This window comes from Pterocles gutturalis, unplaced genomic scaffold (genome assembly GCF_000699245.1).
Source record: "Pterocles gutturalis isolate BGI_N339 unplaced genomic scaffold, ASM69924v1 scaffold44132, whole genome shotgun sequence".
NCBI lineage: Eukaryota > Metazoa > Chordata > Aves > Pterocliformes > Pteroclidae > Pterocles > Pterocles gutturalis.
In genome coordinates this window covers 4,461-23,691 of record NW_010109542.1, presented here as the reverse complement: position 1 = coordinate 23,691, position 19,231 = coordinate 4,461, and the positions used below count along the sequence as shown (strand labels likewise).

Below are 19,231 nucleotides of genomic sequence, written 5' to 3'. Positions count from 1 at the left end.
GAGGAGGCAGCAAAACACTCAGCTAAACCCCAAAACAAACAAACAAAAAAGACCAGGTTTCACTTTCAGCTCTTTTAAATACGTATCTTGCTAGATGAAAAACCATTTGCTATGGCCATTGCGAGAGTAATTTAAAACAAGCCGTTCTCTGAGCAGAGGAACCAGGGAAGCGCTGTCTTCTGTGGCTGAAGCCTCGGGAGGATGAGGATGGGGAATGCTGGTGGCAGCTCTTCCTGCAGCTGAGTCTTTCTGTCCCACTGTCTCCTGTCTCGCTGAACTCGCTTCCCACAGCCAGACTGTCTTAAAGAGCCAGAGTCAGAGCACTCAGAAGCCGCTCAATGAAACAGGCAGGAATTCAGTTTGGTGGTGATTTCTGCCTCTGCCAAATTCATCTGAAATTTGCCAGTGGGTTGAAGAACATACCAAAGTAAAGAAGGTGCAAATCAAAGACCATTACTTTACACAGGAGGAACACTTGACCCTTCCTGAAAAGGGACTTGCTCATGAGCACTCTCCTGCCCGAGGGCCGGTGCAGCTCAGCGAGCAGAGCTTCCCAGGACAGTCTCAGAGGGATGCCCTCTGCGCCGGCGCACTCAGGCACGTGGCAGCCTGGGAAAGCGGCGCTGTTAGCTCCCCAGACAACCCTTTACAGAAACCTCTGTTCTCTGAGACAGTGTACCCACTGGCAAATATATTGCTATACAAATCTGCTCCATGTATCTTCTCCCAGTGCCAGTTCTTTTGACAACATATAAAAATAAAAGCCAGTCCATTTTGTTAGCAGTCACTGTCTGCATATTTAGCAACTTTAGCCAGTGACGCCAAAGTCCTCTTCAATAACGCTACAGGGCCAGATGGCTCACAGTCACACATCATAAATTCCTTTCTGCTATTTCCATCTTGTATTTACCCAGCTCAGTGTGTAACAGCTACTGGCGTTGAAGGCTTCCTTTTTCAGAAACATCTGTGGTTTTGATAAGTCTTTGTAGGTATGGAAAAGCCTGAAGTCCTTCAGCTCCAGTTCTCGGAGCAGACTGTACCAGTACCGCACCACAGTGCTGTCATTGCCACTGACCTCAAACCCAGGCCAGTGGATGTGCACCTCAAAGACCAGCTGTCCTATCTGCTCGACAACATCTTCCAGGATCAGGTTTTCCAAAATTTTCCACTCGGCGCTCTCCACATCTGCCTTGAGGACATCAATCTGCAACAAAAACATGAAAATGAGAGGCTTTGCAGTTATTGTCAGTAACATCTGAGGCCAGGCTTGTCCATTTTATAATATACATAATTGCTCCTATGTACAGTTCCTTTAGTGTTTAAAATTAAAAAAAAAAAAAAAAAAAGAAAGTCTCAAAGAAAGTCTCAGAACATCCTAGGGCTAACATGGACAGTATGTGAAGTTTCATGTTTGCCTTTCCACAACCCTTATCCTGCCTCTGACTCCTGGGCTGAAAAGCTTTGTACTCCAAAGTGTGTGATGCAGCTGATCCTACAATTAAAGCATGTTATTGTTTCTTCACAAATCTTGTGGTGTTGTCAAAGCTATGGAAAAAAGAAACCCACCTCGCTACACAAAGACACTAAGGCATTGCTGTTCCTTATTTCTCCGTCACAAAATCCTTAGACAGGACAGATCACACTAACAGTGATTACTTGCACCACAGCAGAGCAGTGGCCTCGTGTGCCAGATGCTACACGCACCACACAAGCGCAAGAGGCAGCCAAAGTGAAATGAATACTGTGAACAGCTCAGGTTGCAGCTAAGCTGCTGTCTGAAACTTTGGCAGGCGTCACTACAGATGCTGAATGAGGAGGACCAATTCAAAGGAGAATTATGCAAAGACTCGGCAGGATTTTAAGGCAGCTCCTCCAAAAAAAAAAGGGATAGCAGGAAAGGCTCTGTGAAGTTGCTTGAAGGGAAAAATACAACTAATAAACAAGCACCCTGTTTTAATTTTAGAGCACTATTTAGTTTTGTTGTTAGATACTCAGCAAACCAAGTTCTCACAGCCCAACACAACTGTGGGTTTATTTTGCTTGGCAATTAGCCGGAGAAGGGGAATTGTATGCTTTAATAAAAAAAGAGCATTTCATCAAAATTTCACACCTGGTAGAAAACAATGACTGCAGTAGTGCTCAGTAGTGCTCACAAGCTGCAGAGCTCAAGGGTCTGCATTTCCCAGGGCCGAACAGGGAAAACTCCCTGCTGTGAGAGCGGGGTTTGCCTGTGCCACTTCCAACCAAGCTGCTGCTTCTGCCCATCTGCTCAGGCTCAAGATGCATGAAGTGAAAATTAAAGATTTTATTTAGAGTCAAGAATAGCAAGAAAAAAGCCAAGCCTAGCTCTCAAGACAGCCACCCCTAACCCTCAAGGCAGCATCGGAAAAGGCACCTGTGCAGGTATAGGACAGAAATCTGGGCAGGTGGTACAAAAGCATTGACAAAGCAACAGCTTCCCTAAGCTGTGCCATCCCAGGACGCCTCGCTGGTGTCAGGCCATGCCCCAGCCATGCAGGCTGGGACCCTGGCTCCTGGACCTCTCTGCCCAGGGGTGTAGAGCAGGGGTTGTGCTGCAAGCACCTCTCCCATACAACCAGAGCTCTGCTTTGCAGGGACTGGAACCAGAAACCACAGGCCCATGGCAGGGTTGGGGTGAGGTGAGCTGCCAGGACCACATGAAGGGCCCACATAACAGTTTTTTCAACTGTGCCTTGGGTAAGAGAACTGCTGTTGGTTCCTCAACTTCACCCATAAATGTGTATAAATATCCTTCACCAGACTAAAGCCTAGTGAGTAGGGTCAGGGCTGTAAATAACTTGGCCGTCCACTTCCACAGGTAGGTGCAGTTGAGAGGAGGAAGGCTGCCTCATACAGCTGTCTTGCCACACTCTTCCTCGTCCTTAGCCTGGGGCTAGGAACCAAACAAAACCACAATGTCAAAAGACATTGGACAAGAAGTTTTAAGAGTTAATTAATCTCAAATTTTAACCTCACAGGTCAAAAATAAACAAAAGTAACTGTGTGGGCTTCCTATACAGGGGCTCTCACTTCATGGCAACGGTCCCTCCCGTCTACCTTGACCCGTAGTACCTGCACTGATTACACCTGGATGCCCAAAGCTCTGCAGTCTGTGGTCCCTGGCTGCCTGAGGGATAGACAGAGGCAGGCAGGACTGGTAGCAGAGAGAAGAGACATTAAGACAAAAAGTGCAGAGGTTGAAGAGGCTGGAACCACAGACTGATGGAGGAGTTATCCTCAGACTGGAAATCTGGGTGAAGGACACTGGGAAAAAGAAGTAGAATGCAGAGCTTGGGCAGAGATTTAAAAGGCAGGGCTGGAGGTACCGGAGGAAATTCTAGCAATGAGGTACCTGCAGAGCACAGCAGCAGCAGCAATAGGGAGTGCTCTCCTTCCTTGGCTTCAAGAGGGTCTCTGAAAGAGGGCAGAAACCAATGGAAGGTGAAGAGCTTGGTGCTTCCCAACTGCAAACGCATAACCCAAACAAGCGAGACAAGGGGACCAACGGGCCCTGGGCTGTTCTTGTTCCCAATGGCTAAAGGCTAGGACAGCATATGGCTACTCTCACCTGTCTTACTATGACCTGGAGCTACACCATGGGCCAGATAATGCTGCTACCAGTGAGAAAACAGAGGCCATTAGAGACAAACAGGGTGAAGCGTCAGAAGGGGACTGGCTAGGAGGTTAGGCCCACGATCTGAGGACCCAGTGCAAGGCAGCTGCCATCGAGTGCTTGGTGATATTCTAGTTTCCAGTGGGGTGGCCATGTCTACCTTCCCTTGTTCTTTGGTTGACTGGAGGCACCAGGGTCTGATCTACTAAGGTGCAGAGTGCTCACAACCGCATCAGCTCTCCTCAGGGTCTGTGTGCCGGTGCTAAGGACAGGCATAGGATGGCAAGAATCAGTAGTGTTAAATGCTTGCTGCTTCTGATCTCCATCTGTAAAACCAGGGTATTAACCACTGAACTCCCGCTGCAGTGTGCAAGGGCTGTGTCCGTGAAAGGCTGTGAGACTTTTGTGGGACAAGCTGTAAAACACCATCTTTTCAGAGCAGGACTTGGAGAGTGGGACTTGAATGAGGTCCACGGTCACAGACAAATGATGACAAGCCACGCTGCTGCCTGTCTCTGCTCATTAAGGCGGCATTGTGCCTCCTCCGCACTGAGGGAGGCAGGGGGCCAGTGGAAAATGACCGAGGGTTTATGGAATTAAAGCCCTTTTTGTGGAATGTCTGCATGGGGAGGGGAGAGGAAGGTTACACAGAAAGCCTTAGCTCTGGTATTTCCCAACTTGACCCTGCAACAAAGAGCCTGTCGGTCTGTCCGTACGTGGGTCAGTGAAACAGTTTAGCATAGCTCTCCTTCGGGTTCAAGGAGAAGGTGAATGTTCAGCTGAGAACTACTTCATGGTTGAGCTCACTTGTTTCCCTTTACACATTTAAATAGGTTACTTATTTTTCAGATAGCAACCTGCAGCACTACCTGTAATGTATTTTTGTATGTAGTTTTGATTCCACATGGGTGCGACTGCCATAGGACCGTGCTGCCACACTTCAGTAACCACAGATTTTTACATTTGTGAGACTCCTGTAACTTTGAAAGGAGATTACTCAAAACCTTTTTCTTTTTTTTTTTTTTTTTACTGGGGGGATGGAGTAGGGGGAGAAATGTTTCTAAGTGTTTGCTTTTGTTTTCCCATGATCTTGCTTTATGGCAACAGTAGGACATCTTTTTCCCATGGTAATGTTTCCAGTCATCATCCAGGTTTGTTTGTTTTTCTCTTGCGACACTAGCTGCTGCTCTGGCTGCTCAGCAGGCACTGCCCCTGTTTTGCGCTGTATTTGCAAAATTGATCTGAAAAGTGTCTGCTACCAATATTTTGGTAGAATAAAGTGAGTTACCACAGTAACTCCTTAAACACATACTGAAATGACCAGGAAAGAAACACAATGCTAGTGGGGATGTGCTGCATACACAACCCAGAGGCTCTTTGTTACCTGTAGTGCCCTGCACTGCCCAGGGACCTGGAGGGAAGAAGGTCCCTGTCTCCTCCCAGCAACTGTTGTGACAGCCTTCCTGGCAAGGGGTCCATCTCAGCCCAAGGTCTCAATTTTATGAGTAAAATAAACAGCAAACCAGCTTTGTGTCAGGGTATCTGAGCAAATAACAAGCGTCCTGCTAACACCAAACACAAGTTTTGTGATGATGAGACCGCTCAGGAGATATTTACCCTCAGAGATAAGCAGTGCACTACTGATAAGAAATGCACTACCACCTTCCAGATGCCTTGATTCAAAGTGGCAGTGAAAGGGTTAGTGGACAAATCTATAAATTCAGAGCTCTGATTCACCTGGGAGTGCAGCTGGAATCTGCTGCTGAGAGTAAATCCTGGAAGGCAAAGATCTACAGTACCTGAAGGTAAAAGATGGCATTCGATTGCCCGTGGTTTCAAGTACTCACAGACTAAGGCTGGTTTCTCTTACCTACCGCAAATCCTCTTATCTTCCACAAACTAGCTAGGTTGTCACAGAAAAGTAAAAATATTTGGACTTTTAAAAAATGTTTCTTCAGTGTTTAGTTCCCTTGAAAAAGCACTGCAGCAGTTACACCCAGAGAAAAAAAAAACCACGTCTTTCCTCACACACAGCCAAGCATATAAAACAGCTGAAAAATAATGTATTTTCATTAGTAAACGTTAACATGTGCTGTATGAAGGCCCATTTCTTCTTCTTAGGGTAATGACTGTCCATCATTTTCTCAACCAGAGATCAGAGCTCTGTTTGCCTTGATCGTTTTTGAAATGCCAGGGTTAACAGGGATTTCAGGCTCCGCGCTGCCCTGTGGGCACCATTTAAAGCTCCCTGTGGAGAAGAGTCAATTGAGAGTGAGTAGCTGGAGGAAGCAATTTAGCTGTATTACTTCCAGCACAGAACTCAGCATGTGGAAGTAGCAGTCAGGAAAGCCAAAAACGGCAAATGCAGTACAGGTCAGGCAAGGAGGATCCCTCCCTTTCGGTGGTAGCAGCTCTGCGGTGTAAGGTGGGAGCAGGGAGAGGAGAGCTGGTTACAGCTTTCAAGCCAAGGACCAGAGCTCAGAACCACCCTGTCCTCCTGAACCACAGTGCTGCACTGGGGACTTAAGGCTGTAAGAAATAACCCTGTGCCTCAGCTCCCTGATACCAAATTACCCTTTAGACATCAGCCGTACAGCAAGACAAACTCTGCTTGCTTATGCATCAGTTTTTCCCCTCTCCACATAGGTACAATTCTCTATTTTCAGCAGACAAAGCTCTAGAAAAAGCTGTTTCATTCACATTTTGATAGCACATGATGGTAACAAACAGGTTCTTGAGTGTGGTTATTTAAACACAGCTTCCCTATTTTCCCATCTGCAACCTTTCAGCATAGTACTTCCCTCTCTTTCCTTTCAAAATGCATCCACAGCCCCTCCTCAACAGCAGGCAACAGCTTGGATGTTATGTCCCTTTCATTCCCTTTTATTCTGAGCCGAGGCTGTAATTGATGGCAGAAAGGATACCACGTAGCCTAATAGCAAATTGCGCTCCCAAAAGCTTATGACTGCCTCTCCCCATGCTTCCTGCGATCAGCGGGAGAGCAAACCATCCTGGCTCTCTCTCTCTGGTCATCCGGTGGGGAGATTGGGACTGCTGTGGGCATGGTCTGAGGAACACAGATGCTGAAATCAGGAGAAAAGTCAATCACTACTGGTCAGTGATGTACAGCTCCAAACAGCAGCACTTCTCCTTCAAATTACCTCCCTTCCTTCCTACTCACATTTACACCCCTCTCTGGGATGGTCCATATGGCCAACTTCAAAATCACTCTGGGACAAATGTGTCATTCAAGATTATTCGTTCCCAATGTGACAGATTGGGCACATCTTCAAGTATCTGCTTACAGCATCAAAGCCACAAAGCTGGTTTGTGCAGTTGGGTGCTTACGTGGTCTTCAGTCTTTTTTTACAGTAGAGGGCAACTGTTCAATTGAAGTTACTCATACAACATACACATCACCAAAACAGAAAACCTGCTGTGAGAGCAGATGAGCTTTTGTCCTCTGCTCTCACCACTGATCCTCCACAGCCTTGCGAGTGACAGAGAAGTCTTTTTTTCTCACAATTTCAGTGATGTGCTTCCATGAAAGTGTTACACAGCAGGGGCAGGATATTAAGTTATTTTATGTTTACCACTTAAGTTGGAGAAAATGTTTCAAAATCATATTAAAAGAACTTGATTTAACTTTCTATGATGGCCAACTGTCAGCATAGCAATGGCTTGCCAGAAGCAGTAATGGCCCCAGACAGACAAACATACCCATTGGGAAAGCCCACCCGGTGCATGCAGGAGGCATCAATCTCAGCTGAGCGCTCAGGAGCCCTGCGAGTGCTTTGCCCATGCTGTCCCCCTGCAGGGACTGCTCCCAGCAAGGACCCATGCGGCCCACCTCAAGTGACTCCCTCCCACAGCTGCAGAGCCCAGGCATAGGGGCGACCTGGCACTTTTATTCCCCTCTTCTTCCAATGGGGAATCAGTCTCTAATGCTGAGACGTTTCCTGCATACTCTCTCCATCTCAAAGCAATTTATCTCTGCAGACTCATTACAGAAAGAGAGACACCCCACACTCCTCTACTCCATCCCAGTTAAGAAATGCCACTTACTCCAGTGGACAGGCAAAGAAGAAGAGGCCTTTTAGCTGGCAGGAGTTTTTTTCCAATGCCCCTTTACCAGATGTCCTAGTTTCGGCTGCCTGGGTAAAAAATCTGGTTGTAAAGGTACGTCATGTAGATGCTCATGTACCCAAGAGTCGGGCTACTGAAGAACACCAAAACACTGGAGGACAAAATAATCTCTGGACAAACTCCTGACTTAAGAGAACAGTATGGCCTGAAATCCTTTCTCCCTGGCTGCATTTGGTCAGGAGGCTCTAGAGTTTCACCTGGGGCCTTCCTGTCATCACAAACATCTTTCTTCCCCATGGGATTAGTTCTTGGCATCTTCCCATCTTAACTCACTGTGCACAGTGGACTAGCCAAAGACAGCATCTCACTTGTTAATCATCTTCTGGTCATAAAATAACATGTCCCCAAGCCTGAATGGATTTTCAGACAGGTTTGATGGGTTTAGCTAGCATTACGCTATAATGACCTTAAAGCCAGAGGTATTGTGCTTAACATCTTGTTTAGCTTGCTACCCAGCAAGACCAAGGTACCTGTACAGTGACCCAGAGAAGAGGATCTACAAGCCCTAAGTACGTGTCAGGCCAGCACTACACATAGACAATGCTGAGGGAGAGGACCCTCCCCTCACAGAAATCCTGAGCATCAAAGATCATGGTTCCCCATCTTTATAAACTGAGACCAGTTTTCAGAGCAGGCAACAGGAACCTCACTGTTAGCTGAGGACTCAAAGTGATGCTTCCTCAGAGGAAACAGGGTGAAGAGGCACCATGAGGACATGAGCCCCCAAACAGTGACCTCCTTGCCTGCTCAGAGTGGCAGCACCTCGCAAGAGTGCATCTCTGCTCAGAAACACTGTGCCCCATCTCCCACTTGCACAGTGTTACCTTTTTCAGTTTGCACAGCATTTCTGTCATACAGAGAAAGAAGAAATCAACATCCCCTCACCAGGTCCCTCAATCCAATGGCTAGATTGCCCAAGTGGGAAAAACCCCACAAGGGAGCTACAGAAACCCTGATCTTAAATTATTTATCAGCCTGATCATCAACAAGAGCTCTGCCCACCAAAGCCCGTGCTGCAAACAGATGTTTAAAACATTGCATTTATTCCCCCAGCAGCCCACAGCCCAGCCTGGAAGTGCAGTTGCTGCGCGTGCAGCCCTGGCTGAGTGCATGAGTTCCTTTGCAAACCATTCAGCCATCTAATCTCACCGGAGATGTTCTGCTGCCCGCTCCCCCCCACGCATGGGGAAAATCCTTTCATTTCCATTCTTTTGATCTTCTCTGCCAGACGCTGCTGGATGCCTGTGGGAACGGATGTTTACTCAAAAGAAGAAATGCTGTATGCTGGACCCTCAAGTCTCTTCATTAAAGGGGAACAAACATTTGCAGTCTGTCTGTACTGCCCCAGCACTAAGCAAGGGCAGAGGGACCCAGCTCCGTGCTTACATAAGGCCACATTACCTGGGTCCTGCTAAAAGTGAAAGCCAGCAGCAGTATGACAAAAGCGTTACGAGGAGACAAGGGGGCAGTTGGCCCGGGAGCAGCAATTTATCCCAAGTCCCCAAGGAGCAAGACCTGCAAGTGTAAGCACATCCAAGGGACACAGGGCTTAGGCTACCGTAAAATGGTTGTGCATAGTGAACAGCATTTTGTCTGCAAGATCTGCTATTGCTTATTAAGAGAGTACCCATGGGGGCCTTCAAAATGTGAGTAATAGAAGAGAGGGCTCAGGGTCCCATCTTCAAAAAAAAACTTTCACCACACCTTAAAGAACATCTCTTGCAGGCCAAGAGCATGCATCCTCAGAATAACTGAGTAGCTCTAGTTAAATGTGGTGGAGGACCTGGTTCCCATCTGCAGTAGCTAGTGCAATGAAGTCCTGTAAGAATGCATCCCTTCATGGGGATCTATTCGTTTCAACTATTTCTGGTCAAAGGTGTCAACCTGCCTCTCCTTCCCTGTTTCTCTGTCCACCCTGCTGTCTGCTTGCAATGGCAGCAGGAAGAAAGCAACACGCTCCTGAAAACGCGAATAAGGAACACCCTGAATTGCTTGCACAACTATTAGATTTCATCTGTGACAGGCAATGGGGAGGGGAAAGGAGAGCTGCTGTGGCTTTGAATTCTGGATTTCAGATTTTTGAGAATGGAGGGATATCTTAAACTGCTGTCAGATCAAAAATGAGACCAGAAAGGATCCAGTCACTAAGGTGAAAGTATTCAAACAAAAGATGGCCAATTCCAATGACAAGAATTTGCAAACAGTGACAGGAGGAGGGATGAGCTACTAGGGATAAATGTGGGGGCAAAAAGAATAACATTTTTTTAGAGAGCTCCTAAGTGCTCTGGATAGGACATGTATCTAAAGAACTTGCTAATGTCAATAATCCCCTGGAAATTGTGAGAAAGATGGGTAGTGGAGAAAGACCAGGGTATTTATGTAAAGGGGGTTACTCTCAATTCTCATAAAACCAGTGTTATGTCATGGACCACCACCCTGAGCAGATATTCATCACCTTAACTGAATTAAGACCATACAGATTCACATCACTGTGCTTAAGGCGGTGCAATGGCTTAAGCAGCAGCTGGGGAGCATGAGGTCTGAGCTCAGCAGGTGCCCTGCATCTGGTACTACCTTGTGAAGCAGGGCAGGTTCCCCAGGCTCCTGACAAACCCAGTTTTGGTGGGAGGAGGTAACCAGGAGTGACTGGCTTCCTACAGCAGCAGCATACCAATGACTCCACGGTGCCTGGAGCGAATGCCGTAACTCCCAAATGCAACTGTTTGACATTGGAATAGTGGTTATGATGCTGCTGCTGCTGTTGAAAAGAAGGTGGAACGGCATATTAGTGCACTGAACTGTGCCGGGAATTGAACACAGCTTGTGCAGCCCTCTAGAAAGCTGAGGGAAAGCAGATTTTTAATACCTGATTTTTTTCTGAAGGGTCTTAACCACAACAACAAAGGCAACAAAAAAATAAAATAAAATCAAAAAAAAAACCCTCCTTCCTTTCTAATTTTTAGCAGACAATAATATGCTTTGAAAGTACTTTTTTTTTTTTTCTCAAAGATGACCTGCATAATTTCGGTTTCAACAGTGAAATACTTTCATTACAATTCAGGCATCGCACTAGCCCTTTTCCTAGGGGAAGAGAATGGATCGCACCACATTAGCCAACAGTATCATTAAAAAGAACTTCTCTCCATGACTGACAATTGCATACTAAACAGCACCTTCAGGTCACTCCCCAGAAACACCACTATTCTTAACAATATCTTGAGAACTGCTCCTGGTGGAGAGAATTTAAATGAGACGAAAGGAGATGTAAGGGGCCAACAGAAAACCCTTGTAAAGGACTGTGCATGAGGCATTCCTTGCATATGGCACAGAGGGGGAGAGGTGGTGAGCAGTAAATCACTGTCCAAATATCTTTGCTTCCAGAAACATGAGGTTGTCAAGCCCTTTCTCCTCACAGCCAAACTCTTCAATCTAGTTACAATTAAAATACTCTACCCAGCAGCAGCCCCAGCTGACTAAGCAAATACAGAGCAATTACCACCTTGATTTCATTATCACTACAATGAAAAAATACATACATCCAGGAAAGAAACACAGTGTGTTAGGAACTTGTAGATTACTCAGAGATAACTGTTACAAGGTTACAGAAAGCAGCATTTCCAACTGCAGCTGGAAGCATCTGCACCAGTTTGATTGCCTCTTTTCAGCAACTGGAGTAAAATTCACCAGCTTACGGATGCAACCCCAAACAAAAGGTTCACACGCAGCAACAGCTAGTGCTCAAACTGCAGCCTTGCTGTAACTCCAAGGAAATCGGTTGCGTTACACACAGAATGCATTTGGCCCAGCATGCACAAACATAACCTCAAAGGGACTGAATGCATGTATTACAGGCAATAACTCTTGCAAGAACTCATAAATCAAATTACAGAACTAGAGGCAGATGCTCACTGTAGAATAGCATGCTGTCCACCACTCTGAGCTTTTGCTCTAATGGAATGACTTTAAAAAAACCAAAAAACATTTTCTGGCTAGCTTGCCCAACATTATCATCTTCTGCGCTCTCCCTTTCAGCACAACCAGCATGGAAATCAGGCACACGAGATAGGTTTGTGGAACTTTGAAGTTCTGATCTCAGGACTTGTCAGACAGATGCTGAGCATAGACAGCATCTCGCACAGACAGATCCTGAGCACAGAGATGAGTCTGTGAAGTCACTCAGGATGGGACGCACCTCACCCAGCCTTAGACCTCTACACCCAAACCAGTTGTCCAAGCTCCCTTTATAGACCACAGAGAAGAACATGAACTTCTGAAGGTCAATTTGGTATGTGCAGGTCACATCATCCAGCCTGTTTTAACCATCTGCCCTTCCAGGAGATGAACTGCAACTTAACGGTTTCCCTTGAGTTTATGAGGACCTCAACGGCTATCTCAAATGTAGAAATTTAAGTTAATGGAGGCGAGTTCCATGCTCCTCCATCCCCTGGCAGGTCATTTATCTAGACTATAATCTCTTAAAGCTATGGTATTACATCTGCCTGGTGCAAAAGGGTCAAGTGCTAACGTGGGACTTCACTGTGCAGAGTTACTCCTACGACAAATAGGCCAGAACCAGCCATTTGCACTTTAAGAAAAATCAGTGCTCTGGGACAAAACACTACTGTGCCATGGAGAAACTGATATAGCAAAGAGACAGAGCTGTGTCCACATAAAAGCAAACAAGATGACAAGCAGTAGCCGTGCAGACATTTCCAGGGCAGGAAGGGGAATAAGGCAGTCACAGCCTGAGCCTTGACAAAGACCCCACTGCGGCTTCTGAACGGTACTGATTACTAATGCTCCAGCTGCAGGAGGGGCAGCGAAACACTAACAAGATGTTATGGGAAATACAGGATCTCTCATGTTGGAGAAGAATTAGAGAGACCGGTATGATAACCAAAGCAAAGGCTGTTCTTCACAACTATATCTGGATGGTAAATAACAGCTGCAGGAAAAGGGCCACTTAAGCCTATAGACCAGTGATTACACAAGAAATCCTGAATGTGAAAATAATGAGGCTAAAAAAATCAGATGAAGGGTGGGTTTTTTCCTTCTAGAACTGAGACTCTGGAAAAGTCCCAAATAAGCATAATAAAGCAACAAAAAAATTAAGCCCTTTCAAGGCAGAACTCCAAACATTTACTTAAGGATCTGTATGATGCAGCGATTCAAGAGATCTGGTCTCATTTGGTCTGACGCTAAGCCAAATGGAGCAGAGTGCAAGATCTAAACTTGCGCCTCCAGCTCCAGCATGGTGAAGGGGCTGTTCCCTGGCTGCAGCAGCAACAGAGACAAGGACTCACCTCCCTGCAAGACCTCCCAGGCTTCTGAGCTCCTGGCTTCTCATGCCCAGCTCAAGTTTCCACATCAGGACATAGACCAATCTACAGGTGCTCATCAGCCGATACTAAGGACCTTCTGTGAGTTAAGATGGCAGCTGAGCTGAGTTTATAAACACCAGTGGCACCCACACATTGAACATGGGCACAGCCGCCCCTTAGTGAATGTAACACAGACTAACTAACCCCCAGGCTCCCTGTGCAATACTTAAGTCTACTTTTGCAAGGAATAATCAAGTCTAAGTAGAGTCAAGAATTCAAAAGTATATTCGGGCCCCTGCAGTCTGGAGGTGCACATAGTAAAGAGTAATTGCATGGATTTGGTTGCTCCAAAATGTGAACATGGACTTTTCCCAACCTGGCAATTAAATTTTTTTGTTTTGTTAACCAAATATCGAAACCGTTATACAGTTTGCCCAAGGCTTCTGATTTATATTTGTGTACTGCCAACAGAGCCAATTTTAAACCAAAATGGTAAATCGATTGGCTTTAATCTTCGCTCTTTCACACTAGTCTTTGCAAAACTGAAAGTTCAAATGAAATAGACTCTATAGTATCTGCTTTAGAAGAGGAGCAAGTGATAAATTACTTGCCTAGGAGGAGATGAGGCTATTAATCAAAATGGCTTCAGGGTGTAGTGTTTCGAAGTTGTTCACCTGCTATTTAGTACTCAACACAAGAGGAGGTTTTCCCTTTTGAAACCCTAAATCAAAGCCCATTCAATAAAATGAAACAGACACTTGTTAGCCAGGCTGTCACAAAAAAAAAAAAAATCTTCATGGAGAGCCACTGCAAATTAAAGCTTTCAAATCAAAATCAGGACTTAAAGATTGCTTTGTGTTTCTTTTCATAATAAACAATGACATGGTTTGGTCTCTTACACAATTTGTTCAAGATTACTTGAAGAGCAGGAATTGAACACAATTCTGCTGTCCCCTGAAAGTTACACCTATGAGCACTTCCTGATTAAATGAGAGTTTTAGTTCACGTTCTCAAATTCTCCTTTCCAGCTTAATTTGTTTTCCAATAAACCAACTCATCCACTGTTGAGCTATACTGCCAAAGAATGCAAATTCATAGCATTTCCTGATGGCATCACACGAGATTTGTTCTACAGAGCTCTGAAAAGAGGGAAACTACTACTGAAGTAAGAGTTGGTATGCGTGAACACTCAGGATTTAATCATGCATGCCCATCCAGGACAGAATGAACTCTTGCTTGCTTCCACTGCTCGGGGCCTTTCTGTCAAAGGTTTTAAATTTTGCTTTATAGCATAACCTTTGGAATACAGAACACATGTAGTAGCTTGGTTTGAATTTCTGGTTAAGGGTTAGGTCTTTTTGTAGAGGGGGTAATGTTGGAGTGGGGTGAGTACAGTCTTCCCCTTAATAGTTGTATTGTATACTAAAATCTGCACTACATGGAATACAGCAACCTACCGAGGAGGACACTGATTCTATACACAACACAAATCTATGCTGGGACTAGGTGAATCGTTTATTTAGACAGCTGAATTGTCCCCTTTGTAACTGAAATTCAGACTGATGATCCCCTTGCAAGACCATGGAACTGGCTGTGACCAGTCTAGAAGAGCACTGGGATGTATCTTTGACAGTCTCCCACAGTAGTCTTGTCTCCAAGTCAGGATGATACAGTCTGGATGAACAGACAACCACGTAATTAGGAAACCAGCTGGATAGTCGGGCCAGCAGGCAGTGGTTCACGTGTTGTACTCTACCTGGAGGTCAGTTACAACTAGAGTGCCGCAGGGTCCGTACTGGATTTATACAGCTTTATCAGTTACCCAGAGGAGGTGTCAATGACATGCCTGCCATGTTTGTTGATGGCACCAAATTGGAGGGACCCATCAATACACACACTCAAGGGCAGAGCTGCCATCCAGTGGGACCCAGACAAGCTGGAGGGATGGGCCGACAGGAGCAAGGAAAATTGCCAAGTCCTGCACCTGGGGAGGAAGGACCTCCTGCAATGACACAAGCTGGGGACTGCCTGCCTGGCTAGGGAGCAGCTCTGCAGAAAGGTCCTGGGGGTTATGGTGCAATGAAAGCCAACAGCATCCCAGGATGCATCAGTAGGAGCACGGCCTGTAGACCAAGGGATGTGATTATCTCTCTGTACTCAGCACATGTGAGAGTGCATCTAGATACATCCAGTTTTGGTCCCCACAACACAAGACATACAACATAAACTGAGGTGAGTTCATCTGGGAGCCATCAGGATGGTTGGGGACTGGAACACTTGCCCTGCAAGGAGAGGCTGGGGGAATGGGACTTGTTCAACCTAGGCAGAAGATGGCTTTGTGGGAGGGGGGCTAACATCAGCCAGCAGAGCCTACAAAGAGGTAATCAAGAAGATGTAGACAGGCTCTTCAGCAGGGCATAGAAGGAGGACAAGAGACAACAAGCATAAATTGAAACTGGGGGCTTTCACACTGGATATAAGGACAAGCTTTTTCACCATGAGGACAGTCAAGCAGGACAACAGCTGGCCCAGAGAAGTTGTGCAGTCTCTATTTTGGAGAAAACTTGGTGGTTTTCAAGACCAGAGTGGATAAAGCCTTGAAGAACCTGGTTTGACTTCACAGCTGTCTGTGCTTTGGGCAGGGGATTAAACTACAGGCCTCTCAAAATCCCTCCTGATTTGAATCATTCAGTGACTCTGTATGAAGGAAGTTCCCCATTCAGCTCTCACTAATCCATGGAGAACACCAGCACTGTAGCTTCCTTACCCCAGTAGGCAGAGAACATGAAAGAGAAAGCTTTCACAAAGCTGAACTCCAGTGCAGTAAGAAAGAAAATCTTGCACATTCAGTGGCTTTCTCCCTTTTTTCTACTGTCCATCAGCAGTGCACTACAGAGTGTGCACGTTCAGCAAAAAAATGGGGGGAGGGGAATGGAGAGTGGAGATGAGCAAGATCAATATTTACATCTTTATCCTTTCCTGTGGCTGATAAAATACTGCTCTTCTCAGAAGATACACCAATAAATTTTCAGTTTAGATTTGCATACCAGGAAATAGGACCCTCATGACATCCTTTAGAGATTGTTCCAAGGATTAAAAGATTTCACATTCTAACAGTTCCCCAAAATACTCTGACTATGTTTCCTTTGTCAGTCTCATCACAATATGGTACTAGGTAAGTCCTCTACCTCCAGGCTATTTACGCTCCCTGGAGAACTGAACTGGCTATGTGGCATAACAGTCCTCAAAAGATCAAGTTCTTTTAATCCTTCCTCAAACATACTCTAACACCAACAACGTGTTCTTATTTCTTGCCATAATATCTGGATGGGTCTCCTTTTCTGTGGATGAGGTCCCAGTACTGACTGCAGAATAGCAGGTGCACTCTCATCCGAGCCAGAGCGTAAACAAACCCATCCAAGTTCTTTGATCCCCTTGCATACAAAATCCCCAAACCGCATGTTTTCTTTTCTAGTATACAATGACAAGAACTCCAGGAGGCCTTGTCTGTCCTCTCTTCATCAGCCCAATCCAGAGTCTCTGACGTCAGTGGAAATAGTCTCAATCACTTGGAGGGTCTTGGATCAAGTCCCATATCTTGAAGAATAAAAGCAAGGAGAAAGCGAGGCATTAACTTCAAATGCAGCTGCCTGGAATTCCTGCCTTGAAGTGGGAATGGAACAAGTTTGAGGGTAGGCGTCAGGATTTTTAAAATTAAAAAGAATGGGATGAAGAGCATGTTTTAACCTTCTAATTGAAAAAAAGTGTTTTGGAAAATATTCTGTGAAACTGTTTTGAATTAACTTACTTATTAAGTCAAGGGAATGTTCCACTCACATTCACCAGAAGAATGAAAACCTGAATGTTACAGTATTTACTCTGATGTTCTCTTCACAAATTGGAGCTTATTGGTGCCTTTATGCAACATACAACTTCTCAGGCTGCCTTACAAACTAAAGAAAAACTAAACTGAAAATTATGAGGAGAGTCAGCCCATTCAGGTATTTCACAAATCAGAAGTAAAAGAGGATTGCAGAGTGTACAACAGCTTCTTCCTCACCAGGAGAAAGTCAGCTCCTGACTTCAGTAATGCCACAGTTCTGCACAGGAGAGCTACCTGAATGCTAACAGAGCAAGAGGCTGTATACACTGTTCATAATGTGTCAACACACTTAACCAAATCCTATGCTGTGTGTATTACAGCTAGAGAAAAGCCTGATTGCATGTGTTACATGTGCATTATGTTCCCTGGCTGCCCTCCAGCCAGCTGCTTTCATGTAAAATAACTTTTGCCCAGAAAGCTATATACTCAGAATTCATAGCTACACACTTCTCATTCACAGAAGATCTTACAATCACTCCATATTACCACGATAACCTGAGAACTGACTGTTCTCAGCAAGTCTAGTATATCACAAGACTCATATGCTTTTTCTGGATTAGGTTGTTAATAATTTGCTCTGTGACTAATTCTTCTAAAACCAAAACAATCAATGTAAGTCACATGTCAAAGGAAAGCCATCTCTCTCTCTCCCCAGATGTTTCACTAATGCACAGGCTAGTATAGCTACAGTATGACTAAGAAGTGGGAAAAAGCTCTTTTTTCCTGCTCTTATCTTCAAAACGGTCCACTCAGGAGAGCTGAACTAAAAGAAAATACTAAAGAAAAGCAAGAAATGAACTGAAAAGGACATCTTGCATTTTATAATAACAAACCAAACAAACACGACACTGCTTGCTTTGTAAATCTTAAAGAAAAGCTCCCCCTTAGCTCAGGCTGCCTGTTTCTTAAAAAAACAAAGACGAGCAGAACTAGCTGCAGGCAATGAAGTGTATTAGCATTTGAATTCATGCTTGTATATCTGCTGAAGGAAAAACTCTCTTAAAAGCAACGTAAGGAACTTCTTCAAATGTATTCTGGCAACAGTTATTTGAGACTTGAAGATTTCTGATGTCTACAGTTCCTTAAAAACAAACTGGGAAATGTTAAAAAAAACCCACAGATTGCTGCCAATTTCAAAACAGGATGTTTTTGTTGCTGATGACTGTAATTAGGATCAGTGACCTTCAAAAAGTAAACAACACATCCATTACCTCTTCTCTTCTAATTATTGTTGCAAATATTTTTCTTTCTCTTTATAAACTTGGCTGTATGAGTAGTTTATCAGTCATACTCAGGCAATCACCAGAACTTCCACAGGACTGAAAATACTAGCACCCAATGTCACCAGCTAGTTGCAGGGAAAAGGAAGTGAGTCGGAGGAAAATATTTCGTATATGGTTAGTGATTTAAAATCAAAGCAGCTGTTATAAGCACCCAGAAAAAGCAAGACAGACAAGGCACCCCTACAAGAAATGCATTACAACAGTTTCTGAAGACAGACCCATTGTTAGGAGATAACCTTGGAAACTGCCCGAGTTCCTGAGACAGCAAGGAGGAAGTTCTGCAGCTTTCCCAACACCTGATACTGTACTCAGAAACCTAACCCCCGAGTCCTTACCTTCTGATGTCCAAATTCATTCAATATTGTGCCCAGCTTCTTCGTGTTGCTGTGAAGTTTATGAGCAGCAATGGCCGGATTGGGATCCCTCCAGTCAATGGACAGGCGATGATACCAGAGGTGCCGACCCTCCTGAACGTGTGCTGACTTGATACTGGGGTCAAAGCGATGCACCTCACATCCACTGTTGGCCATGCTGATCTCAAACTGGTTGTCATCATTGCCCAGCCTACAAAACCAAAAAGACATAATTATCAATGCTGCAAAAAGAACTATTAGTGAGTAGGATATTCAGAGGATTAATTTTAAAACAAGTTAAAATCCAACTCATTTGTTTCTGTAGCAAAGTGGAGGAGCTCCACTTGGGATCATGTTCCTTCTTGGGATATATCCACAGCACTGAGCACAATGAAACCCTAATTCTGATGCGATAACCAGAAATAAAGCTAAAGGTCCACAATAATACCTGCTGAAGATTTGGAATAAGTAGTTAGATAAAAGAAATTTGAAGGGACATGTGCTTTTTCTCAATGTCACATTCAGAATTGACCTTAAGAAACTTTTAATGAAATTTTTCATTTTTAGAATGAAACTACTGGAGTAGATTGGATAAACTAACCCCACCACAA

General features: G+C 44.9%; 1 protein-coding gene across 1 annotated transcript; it reads right to left on the bottom strand.

Moving 5' to 3' along the window:
• Positions 1-744: 744 nt before the first annotated feature.
• METTL24 (methyltransferase like 24) lies at positions 745-18,831 on the bottom strand (the record flags this gene model as incomplete). Its single annotated transcript, XM_010073008.1, has 2 exons — positions 745-1,204; positions 18,603-18,831. Coding segments are annotated over 2 exons (544 nt in total), but the record flags the coding sequence as incomplete, so codon positions are not given.
• Positions 18,832-19,231: the final 400 nt, after the last annotated feature.